The sequence below is a fragment of the Falco biarmicus genome, chromosome 13 (genome assembly GCF_023638135.1).
Source record: "Falco biarmicus isolate bFalBia1 chromosome 13, bFalBia1.pri, whole genome shotgun sequence".
NCBI classification, from domain to species: Eukaryota; Metazoa; Chordata; class Aves; order Falconiformes; family Falconidae; genus Falco; species Falco biarmicus.
In genome coordinates this window covers 10,456,852-10,484,180 of record NC_079300.1, presented here as the reverse complement: position 1 = coordinate 10,484,180, position 27,329 = coordinate 10,456,852, and the positions used below count along the sequence as shown (strand labels likewise).

The following is a 27,329-nucleotide window of genomic DNA, read 5'->3' as shown; positions in this document are numbered from 1 at the left end:
TGGGTGATGGTCCCATTACTGTGCCCTAATGCAGCTTGTGTGCCATCTCTCCTACTTCTTTTTCCCTTCTACATTCACTCTGTACTTCTGTCACCCAGGTTCTCCCTATTCCTTTGCCCTTGGGCCACGAGAGAAGAGGAAAAGTTGAGCAAGAAGCTGGGGTGGAAAATAAGGAAAGCGCCCAGGAAGAGGAGGAAAGGGATGCTGCCATTCTAAGTGGCAAACCAGGCAGACTGCTAAGCTGACTGTAATCTTTTCCTCTTAAGTCTTGCCTTTTTACAGGCAGTCCAGCCTTCTACTCCTCCAGCTTCTGATTTGTGCTCCAAGTTGTTGAGTTTGATGCACCTCTGTGTGTGACCCGGAATGCAAATGATTTAACTGCTTGCTGATAGTTTAACTCTGATCATACATCAAAATTTGTAATCAGAATGAGTTTGGGTTGAATGCCAGGCAGGTTGCTATCTGCACAGGTAGAGAGCAGAAAGGAGATGGATCTCCTGAAGGAAAATGATGGAGCTGAATCAGGGTGATGGCATGTGTTGTATTCATGGGTGATGTCTGGGAGGGGCGTTCAGGTCTGCATCAGGAGAAGGTAGGCAAAATAGAGTCGAGTTTCCTTGGGAGGCAAAACCCTGGGGCTGGCTGAGCAGCAGTGACCCACGGAGACTGCCAGCGGGATGGCCTGGCTCTCCTACGGCAGGGTCAGGAGTCAGCCTCATGTCAGTTCAGCCAGAGAACAGCCCTGAACCTCCCCTCCTGCCAGAGGAACCTTCAACTCTTGTGGCTGCTGCCACCAGCTGCTCTTTCCCTGGCCGGGCACCAGCATTTGGAGCTACCAGGAGGTGTTTGAGGTGGCTGGGTCTCCTGAAGAGTGCTGCAGGGTGGCATCTAATGGTGCCTGGAGGAGCTGCAAGTCAGTGAGAGAGGCCTGTGTGCTGCTTAAGCACAGCTGCCAGGCCTAGCCTTGCTCCCGACACCTATTTTTCAGTATATCTTTGTCCTTCTGACTGCACTAAACTCAAGTAATTGCTCACATCTCCCATGGGACTCTTTTATCTCAGGTCACGCCTCATCTTGCCCTGGCTTTTTGTGAAGCTCCTTTGCTCCTGGCAGTCCTTGGGCCCCCTTATCTTGCTGCAGAGATGCTGCTGAATGGAGCAGGTGTACCTCAAGTAGCCATAATGTGACCCCCTCAGCTCTATGCTGTGTTCATGTGGCTCATTCTAGTCAGCACTTCTTTTCTGCCTTCCTCCTCCTGCCCTCACTTGCTACATGAAATGTTTGGTTTGTTTTTTTTCCTTTTCCCTTGAGAAGTGTTTGGTTTGTTTTTTTTAATTCTTTTGGCCTTCTGTTGAGCTGCTGGAGCTCATTCTGTCCCTGTCTCCCTTACTGATGATGGATTGTAAAATTTCTGTTCAGCAATTTGCACTTTTCACAAGTGATGCCCAGGAGTGTAGGGGTGGTGCACAGTCCCAGCAAGTGAAGGGATTGTGTACAGAGAGTCCTTGGGGCCAAATTCCATGCACTTAGTCCTTATGGCTGTGGAACTGGCTGAAGACTGTCCCTGTTGGTTTTTAGTTTGTGCTCACTGCCCTTCCAGGACACTGAATAGTAGCCAGTTGAAGTATTTTAAGGACTGGAAGAAATCTAGTGGCAACTGCCTAGAAGGCAGGGTTGGTGGCCTAGGAAAAAAAGGGCTGCAGCCTGTCAGTTCACATTCTGCAGAAATTTGTGTACTGCAGCAAATCTTGGTTTAGTGTAAGGAAACAAAATGGCATTAACGTTTAGATGTATGGAACTGATTTCTCATCCAGAGGAGAGAGTTTTCCAGACACCCTTGGCCTTATATCCCTTAACATCTACTCTTGTTGCCTTGCTAGATATATGGATCATTTTCCCTTGTAACTCAGCTGCTGCTCAAGATTCAGATATGGGTAGGAACAATCCATTCTTAACGTTTGTGTTATTACTTGTCATCCAACACTTCAGACATTTGTGTTCTCTCCTTGTCATAGCACTTAACAATTTCTGATCGCAGAACTCCCTCAAACTTCATCCTGATTTCATGGTGTGGCAGGAACTGAGGGTTTCCTTGTTTGTTCCTTTGTCTGAAATACAGCTGTACTCAAGAACATTCGGAGTGTTCTTCTGTTCTGGTTGCAGCAGAGAGTACTGCCTTCACCTTGGAGAATCAGATGGAGTCCAAGAACTGTCAAGGGCATGTGGCCTAGTCATAGGCAAGGAGCATCTGGCTCTTAGATGAATGCTCAGTGTGAGGCTGCTCCTAAGTGTCCATCTAGATTTGTTGCTGGTAGTGAAGAAGTCAGTGTTCAGCCTGCTTAATTCATTCCTTGAATGGCTTTTTGTAGGAGAAGATCCTGTCATAAAAATACACACCCACATACACACAGTGCCTCAGCAACCTGCCTCATCTGGCTTGGGGCAAAGAGGCCGGAGGAAGAGAGCACGTTTGAATGTGGATGCAAGAGAAAGGGAGGGCAAGAGAAACACAAAGAGATCCTCATCAGCAGGAGCATTAGAAGTGCCATGTGAAACTTGTAGCTTAAACAAAACTTGAGGATAACTGCAGGTAAATGATCAGGCGTTGAAGCAGGGGAGCCAGGGGAATCATTTCCTCCAGTAACAAATATTACTGCCTTAAACCATAATATTCCAGGTTACTGCACCCTCCCCCATTTAGGGTATCTACACGCATCCGAAACATGTGAATGGGAAACCGTGGTGCCAAGGAACCTTGTGCACGCACACAAGATACCGTCTGTGAAGCACCATGTCACGCATCGAACTCTGCAAGAAGAGGCAGAGCAGGCGAGTGGCTTTGTTTTCCTGCCTTTTAGTGCCAGTGTCCAGGACGTGTCACCAAGAACCTGCAACAAACCGTCCGGACTGGGTCCCTGCTGGCTGGAGCACTCAGGTCTGCGTGATGGCACAATTAGTGTCACTGCGGGCTGCAGAGGCTGCCCCGAGACCACGCTGCTGTCTGCCAAAGCGGAGGCTGGAAAAGTGCTCAGCTCAACAATTGAGCATCCAATTCAAAAAGTGTCATGTGGGTGATAGTTTTCTTTCTTTGCGTTTTGGCTGAAAGCTGCTTGAGGCTCTGTAGGCCTCTCTTTTCTCTGGCAGGGTGAGTTTAGTTGTTGATGTAACACAACTGAGTCATTTTCAGGTGTCATCAAAGCAACAATCAATTTTCAGAAAGGAAAATAGGGGCTAAAGGTAGTGTCTTGATGCAGCTACCGTGTCACCAAATGTCAGGAAGGAAAAGGGTTTCCTTGTTAGAAATTCCTGTTTTCTAGAGCCCTAACTTTTTCTTTATGCAAGTATTTTTGTCCTCAGCATCCCAGCTCCATGGCTGGACAGCACAGAAGGGACCTTAAATAATCCAACTGAGGCTGGGAGGGGTGGGCAGAGAGAGGATCAGGACTAGCAAGGGACTGACCACTTTACACAGACGTAGCTATAGGAATTACTGGAGCACCTTTTTGCAACAGCCGCCAAAGCAGGAGCAAGTCGTTTGTGGCATCAGCTGTGGTTGTCAACAGAAGGCAATAATCTGTGGGAGCAGCCTGGAAACAGGGCTCGTTTATAGAGATTTAGGGGGTCATTTTGAGGAATGAGAATTCATGTTTTTCTCCCTAAGTCTCTGTTTCCTCTCATGCTCCTAATGGGATAATCTATTTGATACTTTCCTTGCGGAAGGTAATTTTCTGCCTGCCTCACTGTTTCTTTTTCACTAAGGGGAAACCCAGGACATGGCTATTCCTTGGACAAGAATCTTCTTTGGGTAGTAAATGACTAGGAAAACTGTCTGTACTGCAGGACTAGGCTCAGTATTGGGTTAATAGAGAATTCCTCAGGCTGGTGTAAAAAAAAGGCTGACAGAGAGATTGCAGAGGAAGGAGAAAGACTCAGGGAAAAGCATGTCCTTAATACAGTATCTAAGGAGCACTAAGCAATAAGGTACCAGTAACAAAAGCTTTGTTTCATTGCGTTTATACTTTTACATGCTACTGCCTCGTTTGCTCTCTGTCTGAGTCCAAGTTGGTGAGAAAAGTCCTGTTAACTTCTGTGTGGTTTGAGTGATGCCCAGATTTATTAGCAGAGCCAAGTTAGGATTGGTCCTGCAAGGGAACGGGGTTTGTGCTGCGTACTGCACCATCTACTAGAGCTGAGCATTGTTTCAGGAGAACTGTAAAGGCTGCTTAGTTATAAAGGGCTGGGTTCCATGCATCCCGTAGCTCTACCAGAGTTTGAATACTGCTGTTTGGATCATGGAGTCCCTCAGATAGGGACTTTTCTTGACCTTGCTGCTTATGACCTTTCTGTCCTATTTAATGGAGGTTAGATGCAAATAAACAAGATGAGCAAAATTCATTGATTAAATACTCCATGCACTTTGAATGCTTTTTTTTTTTGTTAAGGAAAAACCTAAGACTTGATTGGTCCTATGCCTGTGTCATGGGTTTTATGTGTGTATTCAAAGCTTATAAGCTCTACTACTTAATTTCATTTAATGTCTAGAAGAAACCAGAGTCCTCTACCTATACATAGAAAAATGTAATATTATCACAAGAAATTACTTGAAAATATGAACCAAAGAAAACACTTAACCAGAACTATGCAGAAGGTTCATGAAAAAGCTGAGAATAAACAGCAGAGGCTAGAATCTCAGCTGGTGAAACTACAGTCAATTATAATATCGAGTGGGACACTGATCATGTGTACTGGATCTGGGTGCTTTTCAATGAGGTATATGCCAGTGCTTCCCATTTAAGTACTGACCAGTCTGTCCGAAGACATAAAATCATACTCTAATTTTTACAACCTCTCTTTTGCAGGAGGAAGAGGGAAGGATGGAGCACCCATTATAACCTTTCCAGAATTTGCAGGATTCAGCGACATACCTGATGAAGATTTTCTGAATGTGGTCACATATCTAACCAGCATTCCCAGGTGAGGCTACGCACAAATGTCTTGATTTCCCAGAGCTTTGCTTTCTCAGCAGCTCACTGCTTTCAGGGGTGCTACCAGGATGTGCCAGTGACTCTGCATTCGTCCAGTCAGTGTGGAACTTGGCTGTGTACAGGAGGCCCTAGGAGCCACTTGCGTCATTTGCACGGGAAAGAAAGCTTTACACAGGACAGGTTTTCTGTTCAGGGCTTGAACTGGGTGGGAGGGGGTATAGATCTGAAGAGCAGCAGTAAAAATAGCAGATCAAAAGGGAGTTGAGGAGCATTTGTGAAAGCTGTCAGGAGGACTAGGTGTAACAAGGGAAGGGTTGCATGTGGAAGGAGCCAAACTTACATAAGTCCTGCTTCTGCCTATCTCTGAGGGCACCTTTCTGTGCAGCTTTCTCTTTTCTGAGAAAGCAAGCCAGGTGCCCTGGTGACAGGATTCTGGCAAGCACAATGTGCTTTCTGATGTTTTGTTTATTGGGAGGTTGTTCTAGATGTTTTCCTTGATGTTTGTCTAGGATAGTGAAACAAATGCATTTCCACTGTGCTAAGGAAACCTTCTAAGGCCTGGCTGCTGAATTACTTTTTGTTTATCCAAAAAAAGCGCTGAATATTTTTTCAGTCCCCTGATCCTGCCTCTGGACTATGGCTGCTTGTGCAAGTTAGAAGCACAGCAGGGATTTATTATTTCCTGTGGTCTTGTGTATAAAGGTGCTTAGAGGATGATGAGGGGAAAACGTGCCTCCTTCAAGTTTGAGTAAGTTTTCCAGCTCCACCTACATGTATTCCCCGTACAGACTTGCCAAAGCAAGCTGAGAGAAACCACATACTGTGAACTTAACAGTGTCATTGTTTAGCTCTGCTCTGTAGGGCTTTTGTTCTGCCAGAAGAAACTCTGTCTTAGGTATTTCTTCACTAGCATTGGGACTGGGAGGATGACCAGCTTCAGGGTTAACAAAACAGCAATAGTAGCTGAGAAAAACACAAACCTAGTTTTCCAGTTCTCTGCATTTGGTATGCTGGTGGGTGATTCCCAGTAATGTTGTCACATGTTGGGAATCTAGCACTTTACATTGTCAACGTGATAGACAGAAATGCATTAAGCTTCTTCAGCCTGTGTGAAAGCCAAAAGTAGAGATGGGTTCAAAAGCAATTAGCCAAATTCATGAGGGATAGCTCCATCAATGGCAGCTGAACACAATGGCTCGGGTGCAAACTCTGGCTGAAGAAATCCTTGTATTTCTTCATGCTGGGACTTGGGAGAATATACCAGAAGAAAGATTGCCCTTTTTGCTTTCCTTCTGCTTTTGCCTCAGTATGCACTGCCTACCAATATTGGAGACAAGGTATTGGCCTAGATGGACCTTTGCTTTGATTCTATTTATCAGTTTTGTGTTTTCTTTTCCCCTGAGGAATCCCAGAGCAATGCACAAAAGATGATAAATTAAGTTTCAAAACTTTTAAAGTCAGGAGATCTGCAATGTGCCTATTTTACAGATGATGAGGTATGTGTAAGTAATATCTTATACTACAGATAGGCTCACCAAAACTTGAGTAAGTGCCTATTCAGTTTGATTTAAATGACCTGTTCAAGGTCAGTGAAAGACTGGGGTTTGAACCTACATTTTCTGTGTACCAGCACATTGCTTTGACTCTTGGGTTCAGTCATATATCACACTGTAGGGATGTGAGTTTTCCAGGGAGTTTGCTAGTTTTTCTTGCAGTGCTTTTAGGAAGATTGACCACATTTCTTGAGTCACTATTTGAAGCTTGTCATCCTTTATGTAGATAGTGAGGGACAAAGGTTTTAATTTAGAGGAGGAAGAACCTGAGCAGCAAGCTTTGGTTGTGTGATTTGTGACATAATTATATGATGTACAATCTTAATGTGGCATAAGTAGTGGACCTGTTTGGGTGCAGCAGAGTCTTGTTAGTCTGCAGTTTGCTGGTCCATGCACAGAGAGTGCTTCTATCATAACATCTCAGCAAGCAGTAAAGGGACTGCATTTGTTACTTTCATCAGCACTACTGTATTGCATACTACTGTGCATATTACAACAGTCTTCTTGTATGTGTTGTTTCACTGCTAGTAGTTCACCCTTTATTTTAATTCTCAATGAAGAGGTGCAGGTATCAAAGTGACTAAGAGAAGATAATAGTCTCTAACTCTTGTGGCGTTACAAAGGGCATGGCCGTGAATCAGGTAAGAGGAAGTATAGTTTGAAAAGGAGTTTGCCTTGTTTATCATAGGAAATACTTCTTCATAGCTCAATGAACCATACAAATCAGCATTGATTTTTCAGGCAAACATAAAGATAATATCTATCATTTGTAGTGTCTGTTCCTGCACATCCTATAGAAAAAGATTCATGCTAGTTGTGGAGATAAGATCTGTAATTGCAGATGACATCATCCAGTAAGTTAGTAACTTTCTAAGTCCCTCTGGAACGATTACTCTTATGCAGCTATATGACAAAACGTTGAAAAGATAGACAGTAAATGTTGTTATTCAGATGCGCAGGCATACACTTGTCTTTGATGTTGCTGAGCAAATTTGGCTTTACCAGCTGTGGCATACCACAGTTTACTTACAGGCTTTAAAACATTAACTGTTCTCCTGGGTGGAAAATCAGCCCACTGGGACTTTTGTAATATGATTAATTTTCCCTCTGGCTCAACACCTGCTCATGAGAGTGCTCCGCTAAGGGAGTCTGCATACATACACATCCACAAACACTGAGTAACACCACGTATACTCATGTATACCTTTATGCGTGCACACTTGCAATAGATAGCTCCAGAAAGTTCTTCTTTACTTGGTTTATTCCATGGCCAGAATTCCCTTCTCTTCCAATTGATATGGATCAACAACTTTGATAAACAGGTACCCTTCTCTCCTTCCAGAAGAGGTCAGGAAATTTGACATCTTCTGTTCTCCTCAAATCGGTGTTTAAGGGCTAACCTGAATTCAGAGTTGAGGATGAAACAGCTCTGCTGATTGCATGCATTCTGTTCAGGGAAAGGGAACCTCTCTGCCAGACGTCTGTAGATCTAGAAAAATATGCCAGAAATCAATATGGTGGTAAGCCTGATGTTTATCTGCTGCGCTTGTCTTCAAATCCCTCTTTTCAGAGGACTGGAGAGATCCCAGTGTGTTTCCATTATGAGGGTAGAGATATTACAGTACTGACACAGAGAAACTACTGATAGGGTGTGTGTGTTTAAACAAACTCCCTTCCTCTGGATACACACACGAGTGGTGTTTCTCAGCTGTACAACCACTTGTGCTGATGCTGCCACCTTGGCTGGGCTTCTTCCCACTGCTGCTTATCTGCATGCATCCCTTAGCACCAAATGACCTTCAGACCTTGGTATAACCTTTCCTTTCAGCATGCTGACCGAAATAGGATCATTTGCTGACACTCTTTCTGTTTCCCTGGTTAAATTTAGCTCTTACATCAGCCAGGCCTATCTAGTAAAAAAAAAAAAAACCAAACACCAAAAGCCAAACAAAAAAAAGCCCAACTGAACAACAAAAAGCCAAACATACAAATACCATTGGTTTATCTCAGTGAAGACAATTAGTACAATCCTGAACATCAAGGTGAAAACCAAGGGATAACATTGCAGAAGGTGGAGGTCTAGACTTCTGTCAGAGTTACAGGCCCATTTGAGTTTTCTCTTGTCCAAAGTACCTCTTTTGTCTAGACCCTTGTGTTGTATCCATCAGCATGTAGCAGCCAAGTTTTACTGGGGTGTATCTGTGAACGGGTTTTTTTGCTGCTTGCCTTTGTGCAGCCTGCTGGAGTGATTTTTGAGTGATATAGATGTTCTCCCACATTTTCTTTTGTGCGCTGCTCAGCTGTTTTGCTAAAGCAGCACGTGGTTTTCTTGTCTTCTCTGCCTACTCTTTTCCTCCTCCTTGAAATCATGTAATTTTCCAGCCTATTCTTTCTTGGTTTTTACCCATTTCATCTCAGACAATGTAGTAAGTTCAACATTGTAAATTACATATACTGGAATAGGTACCTCAATTGTTTGCTTAATGGCCTGGTTCTCATTTTACTCTGACAAATCTCTCAGACCTCATGTCTTGACTTGTTCTTCGTACACTTCTGCAGCTAGGATCGTACCTGCACTGTTTGTGCAGTAAAGTGTTCTGGCCTGTGCCTTCCCCCACAGCCCTATGTGCCAGGCATGGCTTGTTGGCAGGTTTTGTCTTTGCCAGCCAGCTGCATTTACTACACTTGGTCTTGTAGCAAGAAAACTGTGAGTAGTGCCCCAACATAGCTAGGCTGCACACTCGGTGGTATTTTGCTGTCCTTTGTTCTTTTGTCATGTTTAAATCCAATTTGTTATATCAACATCTATTTTATCTTTCATTTCCTCAGTTTGTCTCTTTAACTGGCCTGAAACACTGTGATTTGCAGTGGCAACTGATAAGCAGTGTTCCCTTTCCCATGTGTTCGCTATTCCCAGCTCTTGCCACCCCCAAGACCAGTCTTGCCAAGCCTAATTTCATGAGAAAATTAATCTGCTGCTTCTATTGCATTTTCTTGTCTCTGTATTTCATAAGCCTTTGTTCCTGTTTTCTATGAATTTAATTTTTCTTGTTGCATCTGATGCCTGAAGGTTTGGATGCTGTTACAAATCCCCATGCAGAAGAACATCTGGAAAAATGAACTGCTTGATCATGGACATGTTACTTGAAAAACCAGCAAAGGTCCCTTTTTAAGTGACTTTGGCTCTACATGTCAGAGGGGCTTTTAAAAATGGGAGTTAAGAGCTAGAGCTGAGGTCAAGAGGCAAGTTTTACTTGACACAAATACTTTTGTTTGTTTAAATCACAGTTGTACTTGTTACTTTTGGCAGATGCTGTCTTGTCAGTTACTTCCATTGCAGTTTGCTCGCCAAGGTATCGTTATAAGGGTCTGATTCTGAATTCTTTTAGGCCTCCAATTCTCCATGCACACTCCTATTAGAAAGCCTTTAGTCAGTCTCAAACCAAGTAGACAGGTAAAAGAAAGCAATTACTAAGTGCAATCGGTGTGTGAGAATATGGTGCTTATAGGTATAGTTAGTTGTGGTTTAGCTACACTATAAATTTTGCAAAGAACAGATTGTTCTCATTTTTATTATCCTAGTATTAGTTGAATGATATATTTCTTTAGACCAATATCAGCATTTTGTTAACTTTAGCTAACATGCTTTCTTTGGTCATTTTGTTATATATCAGTGGTTTCAATGGAACTGCATCAGATTTGAACCTGATTCTGTGTGTCAAATTGTTGTCTGAGAGATATTCAGCAGCTACAAAGTGGTTGTGGGAGTCTGAGCTGAAAACATAATTAGATGCTGATTCTAATACATATTCTTTGTTTCTTTGGAGTAGAGGTCATATTTTGGTGATCTGTTTAATTCAAATTATGTTCTCTTACATTCCCATTTTCCTGCTGCTTTAATGTGGTTCTCAAAAATTAACATGGCTGTCAAAAATATATAAAGAATACTAAAGAGACAGCCTTTTCAAAGGTCATCTAAATATATAAGCGTTGAAAGTGTTGCATTGACTTAATTCCCCCTTCATATCTCACTATTTCACTAACAAATTTGTTCCAAACAACAGACAACTTTCATTAACACACTGTAAGCAACATGGATGTTGAATTGTAATGTTGTTTTCTGAAATAATTAGTCACAACAAGGTTTTTTTGTATTTGTTCTGGTTAGATGGATATTTGGATCAAATGCTGTTCCCTGCAAGAGCAAAGAAACCTAAGTGGGACACTTGTCGTGTGATTACTCATTTCTCTGGTCATTTGAAGAACTGCAAATAGAAGGGCTAACCTCCACCTGTATGAGGCCAGAGCGTGCTTGAATCTGTGCTTTAACAAGAGGCCAGGAAGGGTGCTGGGATTGTTTTTGGGAGCACTGGATTGCGATAACTGTATTATCAGTATCAAATATTATAAAACTTTATCCTGGACTAGTCTGAACTGATTGATAGTATGTAGGAGAGTTTTCAAGTATCTGTTTGTGAGTGTGATCCCGTCTTTAACAAGCCAGTTTTCTGTGGACTGGATGGTCAGACAGCAGTGTCCACTGGATGGCCTCCTCTTCCCTAGGCTGGGGAACTGGCTGCAACCCAGTCTGTTTTTTAGGGCGTGTTTCTATTTGATGGCTTCCCAGTGGCTTTTTTACCTTTTGGGGTGGTGGTTGTATTAGCTGGAGTACGGGGGGTTTGTAGCTTTGGGGTTCATCTGCAGTAAATGGAGTAACTGGGGCTCTTGTTGGCACGGGGACCAGCAGACCCATGTGCCCCGGGGAGGTGCAGCTCTGATGTTGAGCAGTGGCGATTTACGCCACCCCCAGCCTTTTGCCTGGAGTGAGATGCTGTGCCAGGGGTATTAAATGGGAACAGAGGAGCAAAACCCCACCCTTCCTTTCCTTCCCTCTGTGACTCCTACAGGCATTTGCACCCTCTGGTTTCTAACAGCTGTTTCCTTTCTGTAGTGACCTAAATATTTCTTGGCAAAATTCCTGGCACCCCACCTGTAATGCTGCAGCATTGGTTGTCAAGGCAGACAGGAAAAAGCCTGACCTTGCTCTATGTGTCTTCATTAGGTAGGACAGGCACCCTGTCCACAGAGATGCTACCCGGTGGTCTGGAGGCTGAGGCTGATTTTCCCAGGCCTTTCCTACCTATGAGACTTCCAAAGCAATTTTTGGTCCCAATTGGCTGAAGCAGTTTGGTAAAATCAATGCAGGTTTTTGGGCAGGTTAGGAAGGCCCCAAGTTGAGACTTCTGTGTTTAGTTTCTCACACCCTTTCTGTAACAATCTGCAATACACACAATTTCTTAGTTGGTTTCATCTGAACCTTTGATTCCTAACATCTACAGCAAACACGTAGATTTTTCTTGAAACACTTGTCAAGCTATTGAAGCATATGCATGTATTTGTGTGTGTATATATATATATAAAAGGGAAAACCTGATTAATTATCTTCCCCGTGCTTGAGAGGCACTGCTGCAAACACATTTTTCTATCCTTTGTATGAAAAGCTGCACATTGCACTACTTAAGAGGAAAGATCATCTATTGTCATTAAATTTTGTAATTTTCAGAGCAATGCTGTAAAAATGTTGAAGTGGGAAATTCAGTGAGTTTTCTTATTACTGGTATGAACTATTAGGAACAATTGCATAGCATCCCAGATTTGTGTGACTTTGGTTTTCAAGTTGCTGTTCTTGATCCTGCAGAGCTGTAGCAGAAGCTCAGAGTTGCTAACACTGGTGCTTTTTGGTGGATTATTGACATGAGTTTGCATAGAATGACCCGTGAAAACAGTGTTCCTGGGTTGTTCTTGTACGGACAATGGAAAAGGGATCAAGGAAATGTCTTATAAGATTTCTTTGATCTTAATCTGTGATTAGATGTTTGATTGCAGTATGTCCTTTGATTATAACTTTTTTACTCTTTCTGCCTGCCTCGGGTTTGTCCAGAGATGACTAAGTCATCCTGCTATAATGACATTTCTGGAGGTTTTTCTTGATGTGTACTTCCTAGCTTCCAAGAACTTCTCTCCAACTCTGAACACTCTTGGAAGGCAGAAGGTAGAGCAGTCCTGCTGAAGCCCTGCACACCAAAGTGGGGGTTTTGAGAGACGGGGAGAAGATGGGATATTTATGCAGTCTACATAGATGGGATGGAGCATCACAGCAGTGCCTCATAGATCCTCCTTGAAAAGTACTGGGAAGGAACAGTAACAGTTATTCTAGCCAATACGTTAAAAGGATGCTTTTGAATGACTTGTAACCTTAGAACCAGTTTGTGGTTGGCAAGATACAACTCTTCCATTCCTGCTTTGCCTCTCAGAATTTCTGAGGCATTGTGTACACAGGGGAGGTGGTGACAGTAGGGGGATGCTGACTCCAAGGAGCTAAGTGCCCCTGTCAGATGTCAGCGTGCTTGGAGAATGAAGAGTGAAGTGGGGTGTCTATTAACCTGAATTATTTTGCAGAGAAAACAAGATCTGAGGTTTTTGTCTTCAATACAGTACAGTGTAATTTGTGATCCTGAACTATTCATATCATCTAGATTTGGCAACGGAATAGCATAGCAGCTGACAGATTTAGCAGATAAAATATTCATGTTTTGTGTAAGCTGCTAGCTTTACACTGGAAAGAAAATTTGCTGGCTTTCGTTTTCATGTGAATTTCTGCCCAATACTTATACTTTTCACTGTACGTTGCATTTTTGTAATGGGCTTAGAGGGTGATCTGACGGAGCCTGGTTTTTTTGCTGCAGTACACTTCCTTGGAACAGGAGTATCTCCATGTAACCCAGCATACTTATTTCATCTGTTTTGCAGTCTGGAAGCTGCCAGCATCGGATTCATCATCATCATAGACAGACGACGGGACAAATGGAGTGCAGTCAAGGCATCCCTGACACGAATAGCAGTAAGTGCTTGCTTTTATTATTTATCTTCTAGAAATTAAAATTATCCACTGAACTTTGGCACAGGATGCAGTCTCACATGCTCATTTTTAGCTCCCATTTTCTGACTGTGGATGCAGATTCTCCCCTGCCCTGAAGCTCATCAGTGTTAAGTAAGAGAGGGAGGAAGCTGCAGTAACAAATTACACAGCCGCCTTTACTGATGAAGTAGGACAAATTGCTTGTTTGCTGGGTTGACAGCAATATAAATTATAGCAATTTGAAATTGGTTCCTAGAAGTGTATAGCAGAAGTAGCCTTCTATGCCCTAAGGAGTGATGACGTGGCCTGCTTATGAAAGAAATGGATCCCAAGGGGCTTGTGTCTGCATGGTAGTAAGTGATCTCTGTTCAGAAACTCTTAATAACTTATTATATCTCATTTGCAAAAGTTGGAGTTAAGCACTGACTTTCAGTGCTAATAAAAGCAGTTGGTTTCATACATCTATTGCCAGGAGCATGTGCTGTGTGAGTAGCAAGCGCTTATACACAGAGGTGTAGAATGGAGGGATGACCAAGGTGACTTTAAGTCCCTTCAAGGAATTTAGACAGAACTGCATTTCGTTTTCAGTTCTTTTTAGCTGCTCTCTTCTAGAAATTGTTCTTTCCTTACGCTTGAGGAGCTCTGAGGAGTGCATGAGAGTTATAGGCTGGGTGTTGCAGGCAGGGCCATGTCTAATGAGTGTGCTGAGTGCCTGTGTGTAGGGAAAAAAATACGTGAGGTTAAAAAGATTAAAAGCCTTTTCCAGAGTGAGAAGGTAAGTCAGCCTGGGGAATTAATCTGTGCCACCAGCTTCTTCCACCCAGTCCAACGAGGGTAGCCAGTTTTGCCCTCTAGTGGCTGCAGCCTAAAAAGAATGGGAAACCTTGGCGTGGTGGTGTGAAGGGAGCGTGGTGTGATTCAGATCTGGGAAGGAAGGCACCAGTGCAGAAACTTTAGAGCTCTGTGCTAAATCCATATCAGAAAACAATGTATGGCTGGGCACTAAAATCCATGGGCCAGTCTTTCTATTGGCTTTGGAGGCTGTGGCAGTAGGCACGTGCTGAAGGGACCAGCTGATATTAGCAGCTGGACTGAGCAAGGTTCAATATGAGCTACCTGCTTTGCCCTCTTTAGGAAACACTTGACTGAGAATTCCCTTGGCCTTCCTTTAAGGCAGAGTTGTGCCTTCTAATAGTTCTATATTTCTTGCAGGGAGCATTTCCAGGAAACCTGCAGCTGGTGTTTGTCCTACGACCCTCACGCTTTATCCAAAGGACAATCGCTGACATTGGCATTAAACTCTATCGAGATGACTTTAAAATGAAGGTACCGGTAAGCATGCGCTTTTATTTTTGTCCACGTGTGTTCTCTATCTCCATGTCTGTAGTTCTTAGGTGTCAGCAATTTCTCATAACCCAGTAACTGAAATTTGATTGCAAGTGGCAGCTGGGGACTTTTATCTGGGTCTGTATGGTGTATATAGTAGTCATACCAAAGAGTTAATTACCAGTGGATGCTTCCTAATGTTTAATAGATATGGCTTTAAACTGAAAGAGGGTAGATTTAGATTAGATATAGGGAAGAAATTCTTCACTATGAGGGTGGTGAGGCACTGGCACAGCTTGCCCAGAGCAGCTGTGGCTGCCCCATCCCTGGCAGCATTCAGGGCCAGGCTGGATGGGGCTTTGAGCAACCTGGTCTAGTGGAAGGTGTCCCCGCCCATGGCAGAGGGGCTGCAACTAGATGATCTTTAAGGTCTCTTCCAACCCAAACCATTCTATGATTCTGTATTCCCATGTAGGTCAGTCTAGCTATAAAATGTGACTTGGATTTTAAGTATTGACTTTTTAACTTAGTGGAGCTATTCCCCAATGTAGTAAGAGGTAGACCTTGTCACCCTAGCAACAAACAAGTATTTAGAACTACAGAGCAGTGAAAGGCTAGGGCTGAATTCTGCTCTATTTTATGTATTATCCATGGGACCGCTGACAGTGCCCCTGTTAAGTGCTTGCATAGCATTGTGCATTATTAATGCCTTTTATGATTCCCCATGACCTCAAGATTCAAAGTTTAGGGGTTTTACTTCTTTTTATATGCACTTGGCATATGCTGTGCCTTGATGAGAATGCAGATTGAAGCAGGTTATCAATCCTGGAAGAGTTTAAGTTGTAGATTATTCTGAGAGAGCTCTTTCGGGAGTTCCTAGCTGCATGTTTGCCTGTGGTTTCCAAGTGTTTTATAAATAAACTTGAATCATGATTATTGATTCATAATAACCATGATTCATTCATTCAGGTGTTTCATCCTGGACCAGACTCATACTGTGTTCCACAATTACTTTACTGGAGTCATTCCATATGATTGTTTTGGATTTTGCTTGTGGTTTTATATTGTTTTGCAAAAGACCCATGGCTCTCCTCCAATGAAATCTAGCTCTGTTGATACCCAAGTTTGAATTTCAGGTATTTGACACACTTCTTGCTTCTTTTGAAGTAAGAGACAGCGGCCCATTTATTACAATGCATATGGAAAAGGAGCCTTGAACAGTCATTTGGTTATCGTGGATTAAATTGTAATGTTGAGTGTAGTTTGGCAAGGGTGGCTTTTTGGTAATTAAAATGCAAAATTGATGGAAAAATGTGTGTTTGATTACAAAACAGAATCTTTTAATTTTATAGCACCTTAAAAAAAATGGATATTCCTGTATTTAGTAAGCCATGATCTGTTACCATAGCAACTGTTGTGCCAGTTACTGTAGTCCTGAAAGGGACAACTTCATCAAGGACTAGCATTTTCTAACAGTTCAGCATCTTCTATACTTTTAGCAGTTTGTTTGACAACAGTGTTGCATTTCAAATCCAACTTGAAATTATGACAGTTGGAAGGGAGGTTAATTCTTGGCAGGAGTCAAGCACTGCATTAAGAATTATCTAACCAGCAGGAAAATGAAGGTATGAGTTTAGTTTCTGGTAGTCTTGGATGTTCAGATTTTGAGCCATCTTGGGTATGTCCACAGAGCTCTTAAAGAGCAGTCTTACAAAAACTAAGAGCATGATGTGCTTGCTGCTAGATCTGCCTGCCTCCTGTCCAGATATCTGTAGAAAACCTGTCAGATTTATATATAGGCTGTTCATATATGCCTGATTCTGTTATAAATTGCTTAGGGTTGTGCTAAAGGTGTCCTAAGTTCCTAGGTCTGTCATGCTCTCTGGAGGGGCCTTTCACCTGTGTTTGCAGCCCATCCTAAAAAGACCGTCTGGGCATGCCCCAGTGTACCCCGATTTGAGAATGAGTAAGTGACTGAGAGCAACATCTATTTGTGCCCCTTGAAAATAGCATCCTACATGCCAAGCATGAGAACAGGGCCAGAGAGTTCTTGTCCCACGGGAGATATTCTTACTCAAGGAGTTAGGTATCAGCACCTATCTTTAATACCACCATCATCTTTTAAATTGTTTGAGTGTTGGTTGTTCACGTGGTGTGTTTGGCACTATGACATTAATGTCACAATTGGGCTGTGAGTGTGTTGCATTTCCTGTCACAACCATGAGTCAGTCAGGGCCAGGACACAAGCATTCAAAAGGGGCTTCAAGAATATGGTGTGGATTCGTTAAGGAAACATTTGTTAAAGAGTTTATCCGAACTATCAGACTGCAAATATGTTCAGTAAAATAGTTTTGCTGGGTTAAATCAACACTGGATTGAGTTGAAGCCAGAATATCAAACAGGAGCAGGAAATAAAGGCTGAAACAATAAGCCAGATGCAATAAGGAAATGCAGGATTTATATGATTTATTAACCTACAAGTTTGGTTAACAAAACCTCCTGAGGTAAAACTCTGTTGGAATAGTGAAATATCATTACCCAGGAGCAAGATACAGATACACTAGGGTTCATCTGAGATAAAATCTGGGAATTCCAAAGGAACACCCAGAGATTTACAAAGGGAACCTCCCATCTTGGGAACTGAATTAAAGCGTATTCGAAGTGTACACAAAATGCTGAATAACCTGTCTGTAGCAGGCACTTTGACCTTTGTAGACTGTGACTTTCAGATGACCTAACCCACCATGAAGCAACCTCACTGCAGCTCTGTGTTCTGTGCTGACTTGCTTATGCAGGCCCTCCTCTTTCTCCAGCTTGCTGAATGTGGCAAGAAGTGGAAGATGCTAATGCTCTGCAAGATTGGTTTCTTAGATGGAGGCTGGATTACTCCTAGGCTTTCTCCTGCAGAGATGCCTGCAGGGCAAAGACTTGTGCCCTGTTGGGTAGCACCACAGCTGGCAACATTAATAGACTTGTTTTGTGGCTCATGCTGAGCATATCAGGTTAAAGCAAACATCTTCATAAAAGAAAAGTGCTTGAGAGTGTTCCTCTATAGTTTCAGTGAAGCTTGGAGTATGAAAAGATTTCCAACTTGTCAGCAACATTTCTGATGGGGAAGAGCTACAAAGCTCAAAGACTTACTATTGAATTGCAAAGCACCTTTGAGAAAGTAGTACATAGACTTCACATTCCAGTCTGAGGCTACTCCAAGATGATATAGTTCTTTGAGTTTTCTGGCTTTGATCATAACAAAACAGCATTTGGTAACACATCCAGGGAATATTTTTCCATTTAGCTTTGGCTGAGGTACCCTGTGCTTGCTTTGCCTCAGTTTCTTCACCAGCAAGGTCTCCTGGCCTCTGTGTTTAGAAGCGGGGTTCAAGGAGAAGATGAACTGCTGGAAGTGAAAAAAGAAGTCAGGGACTTCTTGAGAATATTCAATCCATACAGGTCCATGGGACCAGATGCATCTGTCACAATATTCTTGTATCCAAGATAGGATGTTAAAGTCTGGATAGGTGGACAACTAGACGGATTTAAAAACCAGTTGCATGATTGGGCTCATAAGGTGATGGTTAATGGGTCATACTCTTCCTGGAGGTGGGCAACAAGTGGGGTTGTGTCGTGATATCTGCTGCGACCTGCCCTGTTTAACATCTTTATCCATGACCTGGAAGAGGTGACAGTGTGCTGCCATCAAGTGTGCAGATGACACTAAACTGAGAGGAGCAGCTGGTACACTCAAAGACAGGGCCGCTGGAACATAAGCTCAAGGAATGGGCTGATGAGCATATTATAAAATACAAAAGGGACATATGCAAAGTCTTGCAGCTGGGAAGGACTTCCTTTCTCAAGAACACAACAGTGTGTATTGTTGACAACAATATAGGCTGTAGCCTGACTGTCTGGGGAGCAGCTCTGCTGAAGGGGACCTGGGAACTTGGTAGACGGCAAGCTGTATGTAAACCAGCAGTATGCGCTGGCAGCAAAGGAAGCTATCAGCATCCCACATTAACATCAACAGTATTAACAGAAGCATAGCCAGCAGGTTGAGACAAGCAATTATCCCCCTTTATCTGGCTCTCATTAGATGACATTGAAAATATCCTGTCCAGTTTTAGTTCCCTTGGTGCAAGAAAAAATATTAATCTGGGTTGAGGTCAACAGGGGGCCATCAAGAAGGTCAGGGCTCTGTAAGATGCTGAGAGAGCTGGGCTTGTCTAGCCTTGAGAAGGGAAGGCTTGGGAGGGTTAATATGACATAGCAGCAGCTTTCCAGTTCCTCCCAGCAGGTTACTGAGAGCATGCAGCCAGGTTGTGCATGGCAGTAGGACAAGAGATAACTGACATGAAGTGAAACAAGGGCTCGATATAAGGACTCGATATAAGAAAAAAACTTTTAACCACAAAGATAATCAGGCAGCGGACCAGACTGCCCACAGAGGCTGTAAAACCTCAGTCCCAGGAGGATAAAGCCCTGAGCAAGCTGGTTCGATCTCACAGCTGACCCAGCTTTGAGAAAGAAGTTGGACTAGAGACCTGAGGTTCCTGCCAACCTGAATTATTCTAGAATAATTCTGTAACAAAGATCAGCTAAAAATCTGTTCAGGTTTGTTCTCAAGGCTTTTCTTACAGCACTATCAGCCCAGAATATACATCTTCTTGCCTCCATACATCTATGCTCGTCTCATTGTCCCAGTGCGTGCAAGTGTACTTACCATGCTCCCTTAGAGCCTTCTAACAGTCGTAGCCAGTTATCCTTTCTTTGAGCGGCAGTGAAGTAATACATTTGACATATATTAAAGTCTAAGGCTTCAAATTTCTCAAGATGCTCAAGAAAAACATCTTGCTTTTCTGTTGCTGAAATCATGGTGTATTTTCTAGCTGTTAGAACAAGGAGATACATGTATTTGTTAAATATATATATATATGTTATTTGTGTAACCACTTGTGTTGCCAGATCTACAGTGGTTGCCAAAAGGTAATACTGCCTACCTGAAGCTGAATGCAAATCTGGTTTTGCTTTCATTAAGTAGGTCTAGTGGTAAGGAGACTCTTTAAAATAAGAAAATTGATTTAGGTTTGTCTCTCCTTTTTCTTTCATCATGGCCTAGAACAGAAGAAAGCCAGTGAACTCAGTGGACATACAGTGCCATAAAAATGGTACAACTGAAAGGAAAATCTTATTCTCAGTGGTCTCGTTTCAGCACTTCCCTGAATCAAGTGGTTGGTGTTGAGGAAGCTGTTTAACCTGCCTACACCTCCACTTCTCTATAAATAACTTGCCTAGAAAATATATAAATTATTTCATGGAAGTCTGTGTGAACATTATAAATACCATACTTTTGCTCTTGATGCACATGCAAAATGACTGCATCCTCAGCCTAGTAAGGAGCAAGATGATGTCAAATTATGGTTAGTTCAAGAATAGCCATGTACATATTGAGAAGGCAAAACCTAGTGGAACTAAACTATGGCTGTTACATGAACAAACATACACTGCCTATGGTGGGACTGCAGTTTGGTCATGCATGTTTAAGGCAAACCCAGATCCTAGGAACAATGATGAAAAGGGCTCATTATTTCTCTCAGTCTGTTGTGTTTGGATTCATTTCAGATCATCATGTTAAATTCTGTGTCTGATCTGCATGGCTATATTGACAAAAGTCAGCTGACACGGGAGCTGGGAGGAACCCTGGAGTATGGCCACAGTCAGTGGATACATCACCGAACCGTGAGTGTTGGTGTTGTTCTTTCAGATGTCTACACCCAGAATTGTCCAGATGAAAACCGTAGAGCAACCATTAAGCAACTTTTCAGCTGCATTTCAGCATACAGATTCTGCCAGGTACTCATGGAAAGAGGAAATCTATGACTCAAATAGAGAAAGGAAGATTCCCTAAAAGTTTATAACAGTAGTGGTAACATGTATCTCACCGTTGGCCTAGACTAGGGCTCAATAGTGTCATAGTATTCTTACTCAGCAAGGCCCTTTGGCACATTCTTAGCTTTTGAATAATTGATGAGAATCCATAGGCCTTTGGTTCATGGTTGAAGCTGAACGCATGCTTTAGCACTTAATGGACTCAAAGGTCAGAATTCTCACTTCAATGATTCATTGTGTCCATGTTTTAAGGGAAGAAATACACTTAAGGCTAGTACTAGATTTTATTTTCCTTTGTTTTCATTCTCATGCTACATAAACATGCACTCCAGCTGGGTCTTATTTTGCATAACTGAAGAACACTTATTAATTGTATGAAGGCAGGAAGACTTTTTATTCTATTGCCTTTAAGGAAACTTGATACAGGTTTGATTGTTCCCTTTTTGGGTTGGTTAATACATTTCAGTGGCTGCTTCAAAACAATATAAACAATTCATTATGGCACCCCAAAAAGGTGACGGTTTACAAAAAACAGACCCCAAACTCTGGCACGTTAGCAGCCAAAATATTGTCTCATCCTACCTAAGCAAAAATGGGCAAAGCTGGGTCCTGATCCTGAATAAAGAATTAGTTTTCCAGAGGCTGTATGCAATGTTTGCATCTGTCTTTGTGGGTCTGCTTGGAAAACTGGTATGTTAGAGCTCACATCTAATTGGCCTCAATGTTTTGCAGTGTCCTGAGCAGCCTCGAGTTTGAGTCTGGGGTTGCTGACCTGCAGGCTAGGTCTGACACTCGGAAAAGAGCTTTTCTGAGGTGGCTTTGTTAAGTCAAATCACTTGTCACCTTCCTGCTATCATTTTCTGTGCTTTACTTTCCTTATAAAATTAAATTTTACTCTCCTTGAGAACCACTAAATATTTCAGGTTTCTAAATATGCAAACACAGAGTCTGAATTTCCTCTAACACTTGTTATGTTTATAGCTGTGTTGACTACAATAAGGTTAGAATTGAAGTGAGTGAACAGGCTTACATGTTAAGAGTATCAAAAATATGAAACTGTTCTTGCAGGAGGGGTGAGTCTAAAGGAATCATCTGTGTGAACTTTCAAACAGCTAAAGGTTTGAAAAAATGAGGGGGAGTAAAATGCGGCACAAGAAAGGCTATGTTGTTTGTCAATGATGGGAGTTTGCGTATTTTACCAAACGATGTATATATGCTTTACATAAATAAAAGCGAGCCAAGATTTGAGGTGTGTGGCTATGTAATCCCCAGATCTTTTGGTTAAATTTGTTTGAAAAACTTTTACCAAGCACGGAGACATGAAAAATACCCTACAGACATAACTTACGTATATGAAACAATACGTTACTCACACGCGCAGGAGGGTAGAGGCAAGCATGTGATGAAGCGAAACACTGATAAACTCACGGTGCATGGCGCAGCCAGCCAAGGAGTCTCTGCTGGATAAGAGGGTTGTCAGCAGGGAAGTGTCAGCCTTGAAACAACATGACTTTCAGTCTTGCTGAGCTATGGTCTTCATCCCCTCTCCTGCTTCTCATCATGTTCTCATATCTTGTCCTGCCAGTGCTTTTTTTCTGAAACGGCTTTAAATGGTTGCTGAATGGTAATGACACAGCAATCTCAATGCATTGTTCTTTGTTTCTGCTTTCTTATCTTGAATGGCTAGAAGCCTGTGAGCTTTCTTGCCCACAGAGTACAGTTTTGGCTTTTAGTAAGCCGCCTTTGGTCCTGAATGGCTCCATAAGTGTGACATTTCAACCAACTTTAATCCCATAGTTTCAGTGCTGAGAACAGCAGGCTACAGCTGCTAAGCAGTAAACCAGAGCCTATGTGGGTCTGTACTGCTTATGCTGAAAGCGGGCATGAATTTATGGGGGGAAAAAAGAGAAGAAGGCTATGAACTCGGCTAGCATTGCCTCATCTGGGGCATGTTTCAGATCACATACGTGGGATGTAATTTCTCTCTTCACCTTTTGAATGATGATCTACCTCCAGTTTGTTTTTCACTGAGCACACAGCATAATTTTAACTGTCATGGTTGCAAATGAGGGATTCCCATCGCTGCTGGAGAAGGGAATGCAACCTGCAACAACCATGTAGTGTTTGACTGGGTGTAAGAGCATCCCTAGTAGTGTTGACTGACTCAAGCCATTGGGTGGGTTAGATCAAAGAGTGTAAAGAACAAAAAGCTATACAGAACAATACAGTCCCTAAAGAAATTGGGACATGATAATGAAAAATCATCCCATGCAGTTAATTGCTACTAGCTAAAATGGTTTTAATCACATCTCACAAGTCTGAACAATATATTCTACTCTAAAGGCAGCATTGTTTTTAAGCCTTCCTCACTTCCCCTTTTGATTTTTGACAAGGTTTGTATTAGTGCACCAAAGTGATAAAGAAACAGCAATGCTCCAATTAATTTATGCATTTTAACTGTATTTGCAGTAAGTTGTCCTTGTATTGTACTAACATGAACAGATGGGAGGGAGTGCCTGCAATGCATCTTGTACAGATAGGCAGGACGGAGATGCACATTGCCTTCCCCCTGGCTTCTGAAAGATTGCTGCTGAGTGAACAATGGCTGTGTAAATATAAATGTAAAAAGGCTTTGCCCTATACACTTTCAGAGTTTCCTCAACTTAAATAAAGCCTTAATTAAACATCTAAACACAGCAGAATTTCCTAGCAAGCACAGGCAGAGGATCTAAAGTTCCAGTCCTGGCTTTGAAACTTATGTCCTTTGTGGTTTCATTATGTCTGTAAAGCTCTGGGAGTTCCCCGGCTGGTTCTTTGAGATGACAATACTTGTAGGCCTGTGAAAAGATCATTTGTGACACAGGATTTAATTTATAACTTTTAGTATATCCACCCAAAGAAAGGCAACATGGCCAGCTTTACCGGCATGTAATACTTGCAGCACAGTGTGCCTGAGGGACTAAGTAAGCACTGTTAAAGGGTTATGGGTAAATAACCGGTCTGTGACTTTATGCTCTTGCTTTTCCAGGCTATTGAAAACTTTGCAATGACAGTAAAAACAACAGCACAGATGCTACAGACCTTTGGAACAGACCTAGCAGAGACTGAACTTCCCAACGATGTGCAGTGCACAGAAGAGCTCCTCTGCACACACACTGATCACCATAGCAAGCTGAAGGTGAATGTTGTCTCATGACAGCTCCATCAGCATAATGTATGACTTTTTGATTTAACAAAATTTTCTGCCATCATTTGGGAGTCCATTGTCTGGAAACTACTGAACAGGAGATAAACCTGAGTTCAGGAGGTCGATTTGATTCAACTATGAAAAAGGGTTTCTTACAGCTTCAGGAGTGATAGAACAGGGAAATATCATTTCTACTGTATGAGAAGTTGTGATGGGATCACATTTGGAATAGCATGGGCGCTGACGAAGAGTTCATCAGAAAGGATGAACTCAGACGGGAGCAGTTGTAGAGAACGTCTGTGAGGATAATCCAGGAATAAACAGAACGATCTAACTAGACGATGACTAGTGTTTTGTTTTGTTTTGTTTTTTTTTTTAAATAAAGTTGGGGCAAGTTTAGCTTTGCAGAATAAGGCTCAGAAAAAAAAACATTACTGCTGTCAACAAACACCTGAGGTTAAACAGAAGAGAAAAAATACTACTTAAGCTATATTAGCACAAGAACAATTTTTACGCAAGAAGTGTGCAGTGATGTGGTGACTCCTCAGATGACGTGTTAATGTTTGAGCCTCATTATCCTTTTCATTGCTCATCTTCCATGTTAGAAAGACACCTTCTTCTGTGGGTGACTCCTTGATAGCTGACATACTGTGGCTCAACACGTCACAATGTTGTTTACAGAACTGAATGATCTGCAGCACACATTCAATTTATGGTATAAAAATTCATTCTGCAAGTTGCCTGGTCAAGAGTACAATCTGCTTAGAATTTATATACGATTCCTTTTTTCAGAAATATATCTACTATTCAAAGTGAATAGATTTAGTCTCTGCCTTTCTAGAAAAATTTGGTAAGCATTTATATTTTGTTCCAAGTAGTTAATACCTATGAAAGAATTCTCCTTTAGTATTACTATATTGTCCATCTAAGAGGTGTGAGTGTTGTCAAAGTACATATAATTTGTTTGGCTTGTTTTTTTCCCCTCAGGATGAGCTGAAACTAGCTGTGAAGCAGGGGGCCACCCTACTGACATGCATTAGGGAGCCAGTCACCCGAAGTGCCAACAGCAAACTCAGTCCAGATGAACTGGAAAATGTGGCAACAGTAGAAAGGTCAGTGAAGCTAGATTACCTTGTGCAAGTTGCTAATTTATTCCTAAGAAATGCAAGTGTAATGTTAATGATTTAAATATTTGAGTTATAAATTCCTACTGGTTCAGCTATTTGGGATTTTTTTTGGTCGGGTAACTCAGAAGGGAAAAACTTTGAGGAAGTTACTTGATTAAACTGCCAAGACAAGTTCAAACAAGTCCTCAATTTCCTAGGATTTTTTGTTGGACCACTAACTACCTGGCTGAAGACTTAGTGTGGGACTTACTTTGCCCATATGCATCCTCCAAACTTCTATGCCTAGTTGGAAAGTGTCATCTGAATTCACGTGAGATGGGAGGGTGTTTGTGCATGCCTGTGGAAACACTGGGAGAGGAACAGATGAAGATGATACTCTGAAACATACTTCACAGCTGCACAGAGGAGAGCAAAAAAACCCTATTCCTTCCTACAATGCTAGTTATTACCATAAAGCTTTTAGTCACCATGTAGAAGTTTCTGCTTTGCCACATGATGCAGTGGAAAGAGAAATGCCATGCTAGTATTTCAGTGTGTCTGCATTCACTGGGAACAAAGCTGCCAAAAGTAAAGCTGAGCTGATATTTTTCACTGAATACTTTAAAATCCTTTAAACAGTCATCCCAAAGGAATTTGCGAATTCATCTTGAATGCAACAACTAGCTTTGATTAAAAAAACCAACATTTTTCAGGGATAGATTAAAAACAGATTTTTTTTTTTAGAGGAATAGGAGGGAGCTACTGATGTTTGCCTCAGTAACTTCATTCCAGCACTCACTGGGCTTGTAGGAGATAAGGCCTTGTCCCCTGCTCTGCCCAAAGAGTGTCCATCTATTGAAATATAGGATATTCAGAGAATACTTCCTTTTAATTTTTTTCCTGTTTAAACTGTTCTACTTTGTAATGTAATTAATAGACTATTGAGAGACTGTGAGGATGACTCAGTAGTCTAGTGTCATTTTACTTAAGATGTATGACACCTTGATGCTATTTTCTTTGCCAATAAATGTTTCATTGTTTACACAAAGTGAAACAATGTCCATGGAAGGCATTATGAGCTTCTAACCTATTGTTTTTAATGGACTGGGAAAAATTATTCAGTCCTTGCCTATTTCTGGTGGGAGAAGAAAATGAAGAAGTTGTAGAGTTCTGCTTTAAACGTTCCTTGAAACAACAATAGCATTATATTAAATCTGCATTAGCCTGGGGTGAACTAGGTGGAACTAGAAGAAGAGCTGGGTGGAAGCTAGGGAGAGATGGCTGCCTTTGGCTGCCAGCACATGGAACAGCTCTGTGCTCCTGTCGTAAGTCAGGAGGCAGGACTGCCTGCCACAGTGGATCAGCTGGCACAGTGGATCCATGCAGCTGTCATTCATCACACTCATGTCATTCTTTTTTTTTTTTTTTCATTCTCTCTTGCTTAAGGGGAAGTTGGTACAGATCCTTCTTACAAAAGAAATGAACTATAGGAAAGTAGTAAGTTATTTTCATTTTAATTTCTTAACAGGTTGTTGGCTCAGTTGGATGAAACAGAAAAGGCTTTTGATCAATTTTGGACCAAGCATCACCTAAAACTAGAACAATGCCTGCAGCTTCGACACTTTGAACATGATTTTAGAGAGGTATTTCATCTGTTCGTTCTGTCTAGCCTTCTCTGGTACAAACAACCCAAAAAGGAGATTGGGAGAGAAGCCCTTCATTATGAAATAGCAAGTGGATATTCAAAAATCTTGACAGCTATCAGATATCTTACAACATTTGAATAAGGCACAGTGAGGAAAGTGAGAGCCTGTTATGCCAAAATGTGAAACACCAACTTCTTGATAACATCACACACAAATGAAAAATGATTGATCAAATATCACTTCTGTGATGGTAAATTGCCGATTCCACCAGAGTCATGTAATCATAGGATGGTTTAGGTTGGAAGGGACCTTAAAGACCACCTGCTTCCAACGCCCCCGCCATGGGCAGGGACACCTTCCACTAGACCAGGTTGCTCAAAGCCCCATCCAGCCTGGCCCTGAACGCTGCCAGGGATGGGGCAGCCACAGCTGCTCTGGGCAAGCTGTGCCAGTGCCTCACCACCCTCATAGTGAAGAATTTCTTCCCTATATCTAATCTAAATCTACCCTCTTTCAGTTTAAGATCGTTACTCCTTGTCCTATTGCTGCAGGCCCTACTAAAAAGTCTGTCCCATCTTTTTTATAAATGCCCCTTAAGTATTGAAAGACTGCTCTAAGGTGTCCCCGGAGCCTTCCCTTCTCCAGGCTGAACAACCCCAACTCTCAGCCTGTCTTCCCAGGAGAGGTGCTCCAGCCCCCTGATCATCTTTGTGGCCTCCTCTGG

The 27,329-nt window shown here is 42.2% G+C and overlaps 1 protein-coding gene across 6 annotated transcripts in view; it reads left to right on the top strand.

Moving 5' to 3' along the window:
* MCF2L2 (MCF.2 cell line derived transforming sequence-like 2) overlaps nucleotides 1–27,329 on the top strand; it is a 181,064-nt gene that overhangs the window by 46,933 nt on the left and 106,802 nt on the right. For 5 of the 6 annotated variants that reach the window (XM_056358580.1, XM_056358583.1, XM_056358578.1 and 2 more), the window contains exons 3-9: nucleotides 4,860–4,974; nucleotides 13,349–13,439; nucleotides 14,670–14,789; nucleotides 20,400–20,516; nucleotides 23,695–23,844; nucleotides 24,841–24,965; nucleotides 26,488–26,602. In XM_056358580.1, coding sequence (XP_056214555.1) covers nucleotides 4,860–4,974; nucleotides 13,349–13,439; nucleotides 14,670–14,789; nucleotides 20,400–20,516; nucleotides 23,695–23,844; nucleotides 24,841–24,965; nucleotides 26,488–26,602 — 833 coding nt within the window. The remainder of the gene's footprint in view (nucleotides 1–4,859; nucleotides 4,975–13,348; nucleotides 13,440–14,669; nucleotides 14,790–20,399; nucleotides 20,517–23,694; nucleotides 23,845–24,840; nucleotides 24,966–26,487; nucleotides 26,603–27,329) is intronic. The other variant, XM_056358579.1, reaches the window with a different exon arrangement.